The sequence below is a fragment of the Phoca vitulina genome, unplaced genomic scaffold (genome assembly GCF_004348235.1).
Source record: "Phoca vitulina isolate PV1807 unplaced genomic scaffold, GSC_HSeal_1.0 scaffold16, whole genome shotgun sequence".
In the NCBI taxonomy this organism is placed as follows: domain Eukaryota; kingdom Metazoa; phylum Chordata; class Mammalia; order Carnivora; family Phocidae; genus Phoca; species Phoca vitulina.
Genome location: NW_022589719.1, coordinates 10,236,775 through 10,251,720, shown reverse-complemented (window position 1 = coordinate 10,251,720; position 14,946 = coordinate 10,236,775). Strand labels below are relative to the sequence as shown.

General features: G+C 44.3%; 1 protein-coding gene across 6 annotated transcripts in view; it reads left to right on the top strand.

The window, feature by feature from the left end:
• Positions 1–2,765: 2,765 nt before the first annotated feature.
• The window catches only part of MPPED2 (metallophosphoesterase domain containing 2), a 170,688-nt gene continuing 158,507 nt past the window's right edge, over positions 2,766–14,946 (top strand). Inside the window, exons 1-2 of one of the 6 annotated variants that reach the window (XM_032413864.1) lie at positions 2,766–2,954; positions 9,166–9,414. In XM_032413864.1, the coding sequence (XP_032269755.1) occupies positions 9,287–9,414 (128 nt within the window). In that variant the 5' untranslated portion in view covers positions 2,766–2,954; positions 9,166–9,286. Of the gene's footprint in view, positions 2,955–3,538; positions 3,660–4,390; positions 5,244–5,462; positions 5,584–6,382; positions 6,710–6,739; positions 7,826–9,165; positions 9,415–14,946 lie in introns of those variants that run through there. The other 5 variants (XM_032413861.1, XM_032413862.1, XM_032413863.1 and 2 more) reach the window with 5 other exon arrangements.

Genomic DNA, 14,946 nt, shown 5'->3' with positions numbered 1-14,946 from the left:
CACTGGTCTCATGACATCATTTCCGTTCCTGCATATCTGGTATGGATTTTCCTTGATTGTATAGTTGTCTCCTTCACTCATGCCTTGTCTTACTCACTTTCTCATTTATTGACCCATACTGTCATTTAGTAAATATTTCCAAGTTTCTACTATGTACACAGCACGTAAGAATAAAGGACACAAAGGGATAAAGGGCATAGTTCTTAAACTTGAGGAGTTTATAGCAAAAAACATTTGAAACAAGTCAAAAAATGTAAAAACTGTAGGAATTAAGAATAAAATAAGGATGTTCGTTGGCTCAGATTTTTTTGAATTGCACCATAATAGTTCTATTGGCAGGCTCTGATTTTTGATAACCTATAATCTTAAACTTTGCTGGAAAATGATAAAGATGCAGAAAATTTAAAGGAAAAAGAAGCAAAATAGTTGCTGTTTGTTCATAGAGTTAGATTGGTGTATATAATTTCAATAAAATTATTCAGTGAAATGCAATAGTTGTGATAAAATTTTTCTGAAGAAGAACCACAGGATTGAACCAAGTTTTCAGTTACACATGTCCCTGAAGTATTGGAAAACCTGTCCTCATAAGGAGAATGAGAGCTAATGCCAAATAAAGTATTAAGCTTTCAAGGGAAGTAGCATCCACTTTCCAAGCTTCCACCCAAAGTTCTCCCACGCTCCGCTCTCTCATTTTCTTCCCTAAATGCATTCTGAAAAGATATTTTAAAAGATATTGCAGCAGGCTATCAGGAAGCATATTTGCCAGTTCCTTCGATGAAATCACTGGAGAAAGGGTCCAAATTTACATTCCATTAAAGAGAAAAATTTGTAATATTTGCATAAAGGCAATCATAAACTTGGCATTTTATTTTTAGCCTTCTTTTGTTTTCCATTATAAACAGTAAAAATTGAATTTAACAATGACAAAAAAATGAAGCTTACAGTCTCACTTATGTTTAAAAAAAAAAAGAAGTCCCAGCTTATAGCATTTCAAGTTTGCTCTAATGAGGCTCGATGTTTCAAAGGTGATGTCAGGGGACAGACATGGTTCACATCCAATCATTTTAAAACAAGCTTTTAGTGTAGGTCTCTATATTGAAGGACAATATGATTTAACAAAACACAATATGTTCAAATCCATGTAATGAGAATTATTTGAGAAGTGAGTCCCTTTTGTTCCTGACTTACTATTTAGATTTATTTCTATTTCTCTGGCTTTTTTATTTTGGTAACCTAATAGAGATAAAAATTCACAGCCTTAATACAGCTTGGTCACTACTTCTCCCAGTGGATAATTGATCATCACGGACACAGAAGAGGATGACTTCTTCCTACACTACAAGTTACAATTTCAAACAGCTTTTTTTGCCTCAGTTTTTCCCCACTCAGTAGAATGATATACAAATTTTCATCAACTTTATAAAGGATCAACCACTTGTTTTGTATAGCATTAAATATCCTGTAAAATGTGCCACTAAGTAGAACACATTATTATTTATTATCTGTGTGCACATATATAGATTCAGGTTCATGTACGAATTTAAGTTTGGCTGTTTTGATTGACTACCAGTTATTAAAAAAAAAAAAGGAAGAAAACCACAGAAATTATTTGGCTTGTGGGTTTTTTTTTTTTTTAACTGATTAAATCAGCCCAAATCAGTCAAAAAAATTCAAACCATTTAGATAAGACGAGTGCACTGCTAACTCAGAATAAGGGAAACAAAACCAAGCATTTCTTCAACATGATTCTAGTCAGTGTTTGCTGCTAAGCTGGAAAACAAAAACAAAATTTAAAGGTGCTTCCCCCCTTCCCTCCCCCCATCTTTGCCATCTTTAATGTCAGTGCCACTTGCTGTGATTTGTGCTGGGCAAGGAGAATCACTGTCCTCTTGATCTCAGAACATTTGACAAGTACTGACACTCTGGGCATATTGTACAACAAAATAAATTTATTAGCAACACCATCTCTCCCTTCATTTCAGCTCAGGCATAAGAGATAGGTTACTTAAAATTCAAGTGCCAGGAAAGCCCATTGTAAAAGGGAAATATTTTCAAGTGAATTCCGTTTGATCTTCTTTTATAGGGGCTCCTACCAGCCTCTCTCCCTTCCTCCCCAGACCCTGGAAACCAATTAGTCTCAGCACAGAGGCCACAGACCAGGTTGAAATGGCTCCTTTTTATTTTTAGGGGATATAATTTCAGCCAGGACGTCTAGTCAGTTGTCAAATAGTATACTTAGCACACTTCTCTCTCTCACACACATCCATTGGATTTCCCTTTGGAGAATGCCTAGATCTCTGAGTCCGACTCCTGGAAAGGAATTAGATCTGGTTGCAGTCCCAATCCTTCAGCTTTGACAATGCCATAACATCACAGGGCCACCTCATCTTTTATAGACAGCTCCGCCAACCAAGTTTGCTAAAAGCCTTCTCTTCCTTGTCTTCTGTCTTCTAGCATTTCAGCAGCCTTTCCTTATGTTGTTTGCATACAATTCTGAAAGTCTTTTTTCCCCATTACCCAAAGTAGCAGAAAACAGAGGACCAACTTTAATTTTTAAAATGTTTTTGAAGTGCTTATTTTGGGGTGGGGGGAATATGTGCTCCCAAGACAAAAATGGAAACAATTAAGAGTCTTTGGCCCTCTTCACCCCCCTATTCTGAACCTGCCTTAATTCATGGAGGTGAAAAAAATTATCAGCTGGGTTGGCCTTTTCTTTTTCAGGAACAACATTGCAGAGAGAAAGGTGTGTGTGTGCGTGTGTGTGTATCTGGCTAGTTGAAAGCCTTGAGGAAAGAGAGCACAGCTCTCCCCCAGGAAAGCCTAAGCTCAGCAGATGGGAGGGGACCCAGGGTCGCCTTCCTCGGTTTGAGCCCAGTGCCCGAGCCGCTCCCCTTGCCCCCGCGGCGAGCTCGGCGCCCTGGAGCTGTGCCAGGACTCCAGAGAGCCCCAGGCAGGTCGGTGGATGGGGGGGGCCTGGGTGTTCTCTTTGCAGAAGACGCCCATTTGGAGGGAAAACTCCCTTTATTTTTCTGGGGCTCCGCAGCCGCCCCCTCCCCAGTCCCTTATCATTTTTACGCTGATCACACTCCTGATGATGAACTTGCGGCTCAGCTTCCTGCTGCCTGCTTGACCCGAGAGCACCAGCAGGCTGCCGGCCTCGCCCTCAGCTCCCTCCTCCTCTTGCAACCCCGGGGCCTCGGGGCGCCGGTGGGGGTTCGAGCGGGCCCGGGCTGCAGGAGGGGCGCGCGGGGGCGCGGGGTCCCGCCGGGGAGCGCGCACGGAGCGGCGCCTCAGCCGCCCTGCTTCCTGGAGCTGTGCTCCTTTGACCCCAGTGGCAGTCCCTGTCACTGCACCGCTCGCGCTCCCTCTGGCTCGCCGCGCCCTCGCTCCCTCTCCTCGCCCCCTCGCTAGCTCTCTCCCCAGATCGAGGCTGCTCGGGTCCTTTCTCCCCCCCGCCTCCCTCTCGTGCCGCACCCCCCGGCCCCCCGCCCCAGCCCGCGGCGGGACCTCCGGGGTCGAAGGTTCTGGCCCGCCCGCGCCCCTCGCCGCCCCCGCGCGCCCCCCGCACGCCTCCCTCCGGCTCGGGCCGCTCCGCGATGGATCGCCTGCTCGTTGGGCGCTGAAGGCATCCCCGGGACCCGGAGCGCAGCCCGGGAAAGGTAATCCGCCCCGGGAAGGGAGGCGGAGGGCGGGGGAGGGGGAGGAGGCGGCCGGGCGCCCGGTGCCGCGCGCGAGAGGAAGGGAAAAAAAAAAATGCACACACAAAGCGGAGCCCGGGTGAGAGGTGCCTTGTCAGAGGCGCGTGCGAGGGGCTCGGAGGCTGCGGACCGCGGCTGCCCCGGTGCTCCTGACATTCGCACGAGCGGGCGCTTCCCGGGCAATTCGGAACCCGAGGAGGGCGTATTTTCTACGCCGGAGCGAGAGCAAATTCTTTTTCAGGAGCTGTCTCCCTCCCACTCCCCATCTCGCCCCTCTGCTCATTTCCCCTCCCCCCCCCCCCCCCCAGTCCTCAGCCCCCGACCTCTCAGGGTCCCCACCTCCAGCTCCCTTCTCCGCCGGGATTTCTTAGGAGGGGTGAAGGGGGTGTCCGCGAGGGGCATCAGCGAAAGCCAGGCGGCGGGGATGGGGGTGGGGACGAGGGCTAGGCGAGCTGTTTACTAGAAAGTCCCGGGGTTATGTGTTCGAACCGCCCCGGCCTAGGCCCGGGTGCATTGTGTTGGCCCGAGCCCCGGGCGCCCGAGGCGGCCCGAGCGAGGTGCGGTGGCCGGGAAGGCGCCGCGCAGCTTTGTGCTTTGGCTGCGCTCCGCGGCCGCCCCCGGGGCCGCCCCCGGGGCCGCCCGCGCGCGCGCAGCTCTCGCGCGGGGCTTTTTCTCACCCTGTCCCCGCGCCCCAACCTCGCTGTCCCCTGCCGCCTCCGGTCTCTTCACGATGGCAGCCTGCGGAGCGAGCCTGCGACCCGGGCACGGCGGCGGGGGGACGAGCGAGGAGAAAAAGTAACCGTTGCCGCCCGATTTCTTCTCCAGAGAGGCAGGAGTTTCTTTGCTATTTACACGGAACAGGGTTATCTTTGTAAAGCCTTTGAATTCCGGGGTTTTGCGGCCTAGGATATGAAGGGGGCATTTTTCCGGAGATCGGGGAGGGAGTTAGAATCCACCAGCAAGAAATTAAGGATGCCCCGGTGGGGTAGATTTATAGAACATTTACTAACCCCCTCCCCCAACATACCCCAAATTAAGAGCAAATGCGGGTCATGCAAAATGTGTAATTGATTTAGATGCTGCAAACAAACACAAACAGGTCCGGGTGGAAAAAAACAAACAAAACTTTAAGGGAAAGAAAAGATTTCTAAAGAGGGGAAATCCGTGGCCTCCACACCCCCTTCCAACGCTCGCTGGCTCCCTCCCTTCCTTTCTCCGCCGCTCCAGGAAAGCAGCCCTGCAGCTCCGGGGCAGAGAGCAGGGAGGCGGCGGTGGCGGCTCCGGGCGCGGGCTCCGCTCTGAGGGTTCGGGGATGCCAGTGCGCCCGCGAGGCTGACGTCGGGGGCGTGGGGCTGTGATGCTCGAGCGAGGATGGCGCGGTGTCAGAGCCATTGGCCGCCGGTGGTCATCAATCAATCCGGGGCTGGGGGAGAGAAAGAGAGACAGGCGCCCGGCGGAGCCCGGGGCCGCTAGAGCCAGCTCCAGCAGTGCTAGCAGCGGCGGCAGTAGCGGAGGCGACGGTGGTGGCAACGGGGGACTGAGCGAGTAAGGCGAGCTGGTGCTCCAGGAAGGAAGGGGGAGCTGTAGCCCGGACGAGCCGGCCGTGAGCCGGGAGGGCAGGGCGAGTGTGTGAGTGTGTGAGTGTGTGTGTGAGTGTGTGTGTGTGTGTGTGTGTGTGTGTGTGTAGTTGCTGAAGGACACCCCCCCCAACTGCCCACCCTAGATTTAAAACAAACAAACCAATCCAAAGTGGAGAATTCCGCGCCCCCCGCCCCACCATATATAGGCTCTACGCGTTGCCAGAGGCGCAGGAGAAAAGTCCTGCCCTTTCTCTCCGAAAGAATGTGCCAGGCGGGTGTCCGCAGTGCTGGAGACAAGTTCAGGTGTAAGTGCGGCGGGAGGGGGGGCGCTCTGTGGACAGAGGCACGTGGAACTTTGTGCATCCCTCTCAAAACCCTGGCGGAGAAGCCTCTGAGAAGGCTTGTAGGCATCGCTCCGGGATACGGGGATGAGTAACTGGAGGTGGGCATAAAAGAGTAGGGGCGTGAGTTGAGAAATCACTCGATCCGTGCGGCAGAGGGAGGAGAGAGCGAAATTTGGTGGAGTTGGAGCAGGCGAGTTCCAAAGTCCGGCCAGGCGGTCGGGCGATCTTCTCAGGGCTAGTGAATAAAATGAGCATCCTTGTTTAAACGAGGAAATCACGGGCTCCTTTCTCATAGGCTGTGCCAAACGAGCTCGGGTAGGGAGGTCATGAGTTGTTGCTTTGAAACTTTAGGTAAATTGGACTTCTGGTGTCTAGGAGGTGGAGACAGTTATTTAATTCCTCAGCTTTTAATCCTTTCATTGCCAGCAGACTTTAAAAGGTTTTCCAGCTAGATTCCTGAAAAAGAACATTGCAAGTTGCACAGCTTAAGGGGCAGGAGACTCGATTGCTGTCTAGGAAATGCAAAATGAGCCCACATGATTTTTTTTAAGGCGAAAATCAAACTAGCACCAGCATGAATATTTGGCAATGTCAGTCCCTTTTAGATTTTCCTTTAGGATTCCTGGCATTTAGTGCCAGGTTCCTTTGTTTTGTGGAGCAAATGTGCTGAAATTATAAAATGAAAATTGAAAGAATACTCTTTAAATATTATATGTAAAAAGTGATGTAAGTGTAATGAGGATGAGATGCTCCAAAATCTGAACATTTGGAAGCTTTTACTGCCTAAATATGTGAAGCAAGGTAAATCAGCTTCTGGATAGTTTTAGTCTGTGTATCATTCTGTCTTGTTTCAAGCTTTTTCCAAATTTCTCAGGTCAGAGGAGGGGCCATTGTCCCCTCTCTTTGAGAGTTTGCTAGAAAAAAAAAAACCTCTTCCATGTGTTGGTGTTTAATACCTGAGTGGGGGTGAACATAGTATTTTAAAAAATAAGCCTTTTCTTGACTTGTCTGTAAAGGTTCCTGTGAAAGTTTTGAAGCTCTCTGCCTCAGTCCGACAGTTTCTTCAAAGGACTCCAGATTAAAGAAGGTAGACACTGCAGGTGCACTCTTTCGATAAAACATTTGAAAGAGAACATGGTAAAGATGAATTCAAATGAGGTGCCAGCCACCCATTTAGCCCTTCAGAGTTACAGGGGCCTGTGCTTGCTGATGAAAAGATGTTCTATTTGTCTTGCTGGGGCAAAGGTGCAAAGAGGCACAGATGTTCACTTGATAGAAAAGGCAATCCTACTTGGACTTTAGGATAGACTGGACCATTGAGGAGTGTGAACTGATCACCTTCTAAGTTCTCTGCTTCAAATGGGAGGGTCTAATCCTAACTCCTCTAAGTCACTGCATAGATATTTACATAATAGGTGTGGAAATTTTATTTCTAGGCTCTTTCGCTTAGTTTAATTGGTGAGTTTACTCCAGGAACATTTAAACCTTTCTCTGTCACAGAGTGCAGAGATCGTTATTGAGAGGTCACAGTGGCGTAGACATGAATTTTGTCTCCTTTGCTTCTTAATGCTGCGTATCTCACACAATAGACTTTGATGGCAGGAACATAAGAATTGCCATGTAATTTTTACACCACTCTTTAATTTATGCAAACACTAAGTTCTCGCAGTCTGAAAATGTGTATTTTTTTTCCCTCTGTGCTTTGATGGCTAACATTCTTTTTAATGACAGTCATTTCTATAACAGGAAGATGTTTTCATTTGTATTTACTTTTCAGCATGGCGCAATTATGCAGTTTTGCGCTTCAGTAGTGTCTCGGTACTTTGTGTCTCAAAAGAGAATTACAGTACTTAGAACAGGACTGCAATTTGAAGCAGGTGTTGTGTTTTACTGTTATGCAAAATAACAGTAAAATATAATTGTGGGGGAAATTAAGGAAACAGCTGCAAACTTGGTATGAAAACTGCTACATTATGACTTGTAAGCAGTTCTTATAGATATCTTACATCAAAGGAGCAGGGAAAGATTTTAATTTAGTTAATCCTACCGGCCTGGTTGTCTATCAACTAGTGCTTAAAGGACTCCTACCTCCCGTGAAGTCAGGAAGAAGAAAGAGAACCCAAAGTGACACTTTGTTTAAAATGCCAGAACACCAGGGATTCATGTCTTGGCAGTGGCGTTGTGCATTAGGAACGAAGGCAAGGTGGGTGTCATTTAGCTTGCTTTGCTAATATGAAGAAGGCAATGATTTGAGTAGAACGCTGTGGAATTTCTTAGCCCAGCTAGCATATGGAGGACTGCACAACCCCCGGGTTGTAAAATAATAAAATAAATGGCCTATGGCAGGCCATCTGCCTTTTGCTTGATATCTAAGGTGTTTCATGCCAAATTTAAATCTAATGTTATTATTCTAAATATTTTTATTTGAGATAACAGCTAAGATTCCTGGAGCTTAATGGTGCACATGGCAAACATATTCTGATGCAGAGCACTTAAGGAGCGTGGGTTACCCCAGGGTTACTCAAGGAGGGTGCTACCCGTTTCTTCTTTGTTGCACTGATGAGTTCCAACAGCCTCAGTGCAGGGATTTGCTCTCTTAGTCTTTGCATACCTACCATAAAAATAAACATCCTCATTTCTCAACCCAGCGCAGCAAATAATATATTGACATTTATCAGAAAAATCAAAACTAGTGGAAATTTTGAGAGGATGAAACCAGCTGCTGAGAATTATACAGCACCAGGCAAGAATGAGGTGGTAGACGTAATGGATGCCCCCTTTCAGTGCTCTCTTTGGGCTCTAAGAGGGGCCGTAATGAATGCATCCAAGTAGTGGTCCAAGTCTGGATGTGTTTGACTTTCCCCCACGTGACTGTAGTGTTTGAAGAAATCATATTACATTTAGCAAGAAGGATTTGCCTTACCATAAGATTCTTGGCCAGAATGGAATACATATGTATACCAGGTGTTGAGTACCTGGGTATTTGGGGAACTGCTTGTGAAAGAAAAAATTGCATGTAACATGTGCCTATATTATGTGCGTATTATAGCTATACACAGGTATCTATTATAAGTGCAGCGTTTTAAACTTACATTTGATATCATGTTATATGGCTGTGTTAAGCATTGAGATTTCACATTATTCTATGACATCAACTTTGTACAGACCAAACATTCCAATTAGCAGGGAAGGTTTGGAAGATTCTCCACTTCGAGCACAAACCATTTATAGTTAGACACCATGGCAACTGTGGATATGCCCCTTCTGTAATTCATGTTAAGTGCCATAATTATAATTAAAGAGGAAATCTTAGTTTGAACGCCACTGAAGTGATTTGCCAGCAGCCAGCAATGTCATATGGAGCTCAGGGTCCACTCTGAAGTGCATGCAGGATAGAGTGCTGGGGAAGGTTGTATTCACGGGGCAACGACACACATTAAGATTTTTCCTGAGCCCATTTCATGTCCAGGTGTCATATTTGACGTTTCTTAGAGCACCTTCATTTTCTTTGTTCTCATTTTATAATTTTTTTTTTTTTTCCAGAAACGCACAGTGGTATTGATGAGTAGATCCTTGGGTTCAGAGGTTGGCTGAAACACACCATGCCTGCGTCCATCCTTTGCTCCGGAAAGTTGTGAATTGCTCATGCCTATAGGGAGGAAGGATGGCTCATGGGATTCCTTCTCAAGGCAAAGTTACCATAACGGTGGATGAGTATAGCTCAAACCCCACCCAGGCATTCACGCACTACAATATCAACCAGAGCAGATTCCAGCCGCCACATGTACATATGTAAGTATCACTCATGAACTTAAAAAAATTAGCAATCAAGAAAATAGAAATAAAATAAGAAAGTCTCTGATGACTTCTGCCAGGGGGAATAAAAGCTATATGATTTGTAAAACAGATGAGTATCTGTGCTTCCAAATATAGCTCAGAGGAATACCTTGCATCTGTGTAACTTTTTCAGATTTTCAGTGTACTTTTGAAAACCACAATTTGACGTTGGATCACCAGATCTAAGGGGTGGTGGTCGGTTGCCCGCATTTTGTGGGTAACAACAGAGAGGTTAAGGTATTTGCCCAGTGTCACACAGTGACTTTTGGCAGTCTCCTGACCCCTGGTTCAGTTTGCTTTACATGTATTGTTTGCCTCCACGATGAAATATTTCTTTAAAATTTCTGTAGTTTTTCCCGCCACACCTCACCCCACTACCCCTTTACATTCAGCTGGGAAATAGGCCTAATTGGGACTAATTGTCCAGCCGCTGCTAAATCCATTGTCTTGCCTGTTGCTAGTGGAATATGTGCTGTGTGCTGCAGGACTCAAACAATATGGGGAACAAAGGATTAAGGGACAGTGGAACAGTTGGTTCCAGGAATTGTACTTTTCTCTCACTCGCTAATACCGTTTAAGTCCTGTTTCAGTTTTAGACTGTTTAAGGAACAGAGTGTGGGAGAAATCCAGAGGCAAGGATTTTGCAGCACCTGGATGCACACCGGCTTTTTTCTGTTCCTCTGCTACAGGATGTGCTGGGCTTTCAGCACAAGGGGCAAAAGGTCACCATCTCCCTAGTTTATTCAATGCCTGGTGCTCATTCTCTATTAGACCCTTCCAATGTCTAACATGAGTCTTTCATAGTAGGACTAAACCTCTTTGAACACTATTGTATAGTCAAGAGAGAAAGGAGGTTAGGGCTCTGTTGACTGTTTTTTCCATTCCTGGCAAAACTGAACTCGGGGCATGTCTAAGTCACAAGTTCTTTTTTATGGTATTTGTTCTATTTGAGCATTTAAAAAATAGTAGGGCCTCCCCCTCCCTCACACACATACACACACACACCCCCGCCCCCCCAAATTTAGAAACACTAATGAAACAAAAGGATTCTCTTGACTGCCTGGGTATTAGTGTAAATACTAGGATGTTACTTTACAAGCATATTCTATAGAGCTACTCAATTACCTGTGATGGGATTTCTGGAAAAAAAAAGAGAAGAAAAAGGGAAAGAATTGCTTGCAAATGGTTAGTGCTGAACTATTTTGAAGGAGTTTATACTTTCTTTAAATCACAATTTATTCGTGATTATGAAGGATGGTTAACATGATTTTAAGGAAAAGTTTTTAAGGTGAATACGATTTTCCTTTGTTAAAATGGCTTTTCTGAACAATAAGTCTTGTTCATTTCAAATTTTCCTTTTATTCTTCTGCTTCTAATGATTTCTTTTTCTTCAAATATGTTATAGAATTTGTGCAAGCTGGACTTGGGATACCTTTAGCTCTGTTCTGCCAGTGTGACGTTTTGTATTAAAGAATCACAAAGAACTTTGTGAATTCTGTTTCCTTTCAGGCAAAAGAAAGTATGTTTTGCCTCAAATTCCTTGGAAGATGACTGATATGGAATATCACCTTAAGTCTTCCCTCGTTCACGGCCCTAAGACTCTATTGGTGAACTGGGAACGAACAGAGATATTTAAAAAATCATGTAACCTTAGAACTAATCTGCTTAGATCTAGCCATGAAAAAATCAAAGGATCAAATTACATATACCTTTTTTGGAAAAAAAAAAAAAAAAAGTCTTGCAAAATGAGGTTTGCAGTGGTAGCCTGGACAGCTGTGTAGCCCTTCACTAGACTTCCCACCTTGGAGTAGAGCACTCATCCCTGGTCTGGGTCCAGCTGGCCTTTTTCATCTTCATCACCTACCTAGGGCTTTCTGCCTGAACCCTTTGCTCCAGCCACAGGTGGGCTTGCTGTTGCCTGAGCACCTCAGCTGTGAGAAGCACATTTATGCTCTGCTCATCACATGCCTTAAGTCAGTTCAGCCCTCTCTCCATCTATAAAACCTCTTCTGTCTCTCCCAGTCCAAACTGACTGTGCCCCCCTCCCCAACACGACGCCCCTAGTCCCTACTTCAACCCATACCATTATTAGCTCTCTCTATCTCTCTCTCATTTGTTTCTTAAAAGCAGTGATTGAGCAGGTAACAGCTGTTCAGAAATACTGATTGATGGATGGATTGATCCACTGATTTGACTATGCATTGAGATGAGATATTGTGATTGAGATTTGGAGATTTTCTCATTGGAATTTTTCTGTTCTGTATTAACATTCTGAGTGTTTGTATGAAGGTGTGTGTGTATTATCAAGTAGCTGGCTCACCTTCCCATTGGCTTGACTTTTCCTTGTTTGCTGCCCTAGCACAGTGACTGGCCCATACTAGGCATTCAGGTATCTTGGTTAAATGTGATCATGTTATATTTCTTTTATAGTAAAAAAAAAAAAAAAAAAATGCACTTAGTCTAAATAGAAACTTAAATTGGCTGGAAAATATCCATAAAATATTTAGTCTAAAATTTCTTCGGTTTTTCTGAAGGTCTCAACACATCACGGCAGAGGTTTGTTCCTTTCCCTAAAAATATTTTGTCTTTTCCACTTGAAGAGTTGCTCATTATTTTACATGGGATCCTTAAAATGTTTCCTTTCCTTTTTTACTTACATCCCATAATGGATCACCTGAATTGGAATTACAATCCTGGCCCCTTAAGTGATCCATTGTTTTCTTTCACAGAACCTAGTGGGGTTTTCTTGCCTTAATTAAGGAATAGCTCACTTCCCATTTAATTCAGTTAGTCTCACGTCAATTTTGTGACCCACCTTGGGCAATTGACTTCTCTTCTCCATGCTCCATGTTTACTCATTTGTACACATTTGCACTGAATGACAGTTGTGGATCTTTTTAGCTCTGACATAGTGAGATTAAGATTGCAATTAAGACAACATTTATTTGCAAGGGGTTACTATAGGGGGAATACAGATACATAAAACTTGGTCCTCATCTTCATCAAGCTCATCACCGATTTCAGAGCTATTGTTTCAAGTGACTTAGGAGATTTACTACTTGGTCTTGGTTTGGTTTCTCCCATGAGTTCTGACGAGGCTGCCACCAAGCTTTCTAAAAAAACCACTGGCCTGCATCTCTACCTGTGACATAGGGAAGATTTTTTTTTTTAATTGAAGTACAGTTGACAGACAATGTTACTTCAGTTTCAGGTGTACAACATAGTGATTGGACAAGTCTATACCTTTTGCTGGGCTCACCACAAGTGTAGCTGCCATCTATCACCATACAACACTTTATTAAAATACCACTGACTATATTCCCTGTGCTATGCCTTTCATGTCCATGACTTACCCATTCCATAACCAGAAGCCTGGACCTCCCACCCCGCTTTATCCATTTTACCCATCCCCTTACCTCCCTCCCCTCTGGCAACCACCAGTTTATTCTTATATTTATGGGTCTGTTTCTGCTTTTTTTTTTGGTCTGTTTATTCATCTCTTTTGTTTTTTTAGATTCCACATATATATAGAAGCGAAATTGTATGGTGTTTGTCTTTTTCTGTCTAACTTATTGCACTTAGCATAATACCCTCTAGGTCCATCCCTGTTGTTGCAAATGGCAAAACCTAAAGGAAGATTTTTTTTTTTTTTTTAAGAAAGCAATCTTAAATGACCTTGGGAAAGAAAATGAAAGCACAGCTGGAGTTGATAGGGCAGAATTTAGCCAAGAATTTGTATGCCCCTCTTACCCAGACTCTTGAAAACAGTGATAGATGTGATGATTGGAAACCAACAATTAACAGTGCTTCATTTTTCTACAATCCCTTCATTTTTCCCAAGCAGAGTGTAGAGAAAATTATTTAGTATTTTTAATGTTGGTGGGAGGAGGTGCTGAAGGGGCCAATGTAGGTTTGAAAGCACCATAAAGATTTTGTATATTTTTAATTATGTGAGGCCTAATAAAATATTATAAGGCCTTTTTCAGTAGGGCATCCAGCCACCTCAGCTTTTGCACTGAAAGTCCTGTGTTCTGGGAGACCCCTTAGTCCTGTGCTAGCCAGGATGGTTGATCACCCTACTGAGGTTAATTCCTCACCTTTTTCTTTAAGAATTGGTTGCTAGGAAGCTCGTATCAAGTTTTATTTTCAGTTTTAGTCCTATGCTTGTCTTTGTCTTCAGTTGTCAACACCTGTGGAATATTACTGTGCTGTTGTTCTTTTATACTTGTTTTGGGAGGCAGCGTAGCATAGTGGTTGACATCTCTGGGGGAATAAGATTGTTAGATTTAAAGCCTGGTTTGCACCACTTACTAGCTGTGTAACCAACCGTGGAGAAATGTATTAAGTTCTCTGTGTTTTCTTTTTCCATTTGTAGAATGTGGACGATAAAAGTAGTGCCTATCTCAAAAGGTTGCTGTGAAGGTTAAAACAGTATTACTTGTAAAATTCTTAGAGGAGTTCTTAGTACATAGCTTATACTCAATACACGTTAGCTGTTATTAATGATTGTTTTACTGATTCTGCATTTTTAATTCTAAGCTGTCTCAATTCATTTTGAAAACCAGTGGAGTAAAAATGAATGAACAAGAAAATCACTGGTAAGTTTTGTCCTGTCTTCTTCAAGGAACCACTCCCAGCAAACTTTTCTGAGTAGGATATTTGACTGTCAGGGTTGGCAGATGTTCTGACTTCTTGGTGCCTGTCAAGGTCATAAACAGCCTAGGATTATCTCATTTAGTTCTCCTTGGGAGGTACAGTCCCGAGGGGAGAAGGAATCCAGTGAACTGAGTGTTGCCTGGTTATTCTCTGTGAAATCACAGTGGCCTTCTTCCTCATGGGCTGTTCTCAGGGTTTTGTACCCCTCATCAGTGTTTTAGGCTCCCCTCCTGGGGTGGTGGTTAAAACAGAAGCATCAAGAATCAACTATAATTAACCAGGATTGAGTCCAAAGGGCCACAGCTTTGGCTAGGGAATGAGGACAATATTCATATGATGGCTGAGAATATGGTCTGAAATCAGAGATCTATATACAGATGTTGATCCTGCTTGTTACTAGCTTGGCTGAGCGATGATGGAAAAATTCCTGAGTCTTCTCATCTGTAGAATGGGTTGAATGACCCTTTAAGATAGTTGTGAGTATTGAGTGAGATAAAGCATATGACATAGAGTGCCTGAAAGATATAGCACTTGATAAATAGATGCTGTGATAATATTTATGATCTTTTCCATATGGTCTTGTGTCCAGCTGGTAACATCAGTGTTAACATCTTCCTTTCTGAACTTCTTGTTGTATAAAACCTGACAAGTCCAGCTTGTGTTCTCATTACTTTTTATTGCACTATAAAGTATCTGGTCAGTATTTGCTTGGACATTGTGAATCAAAAATGATCTGAAGCTTTTAGGGTAGCTTAGTGATCATTCCATGCCAGATTCTTATAGGACTTTGTGTGTGTGTGTGATCTGAAGTTTCATTTCTGGTGCTGGGAA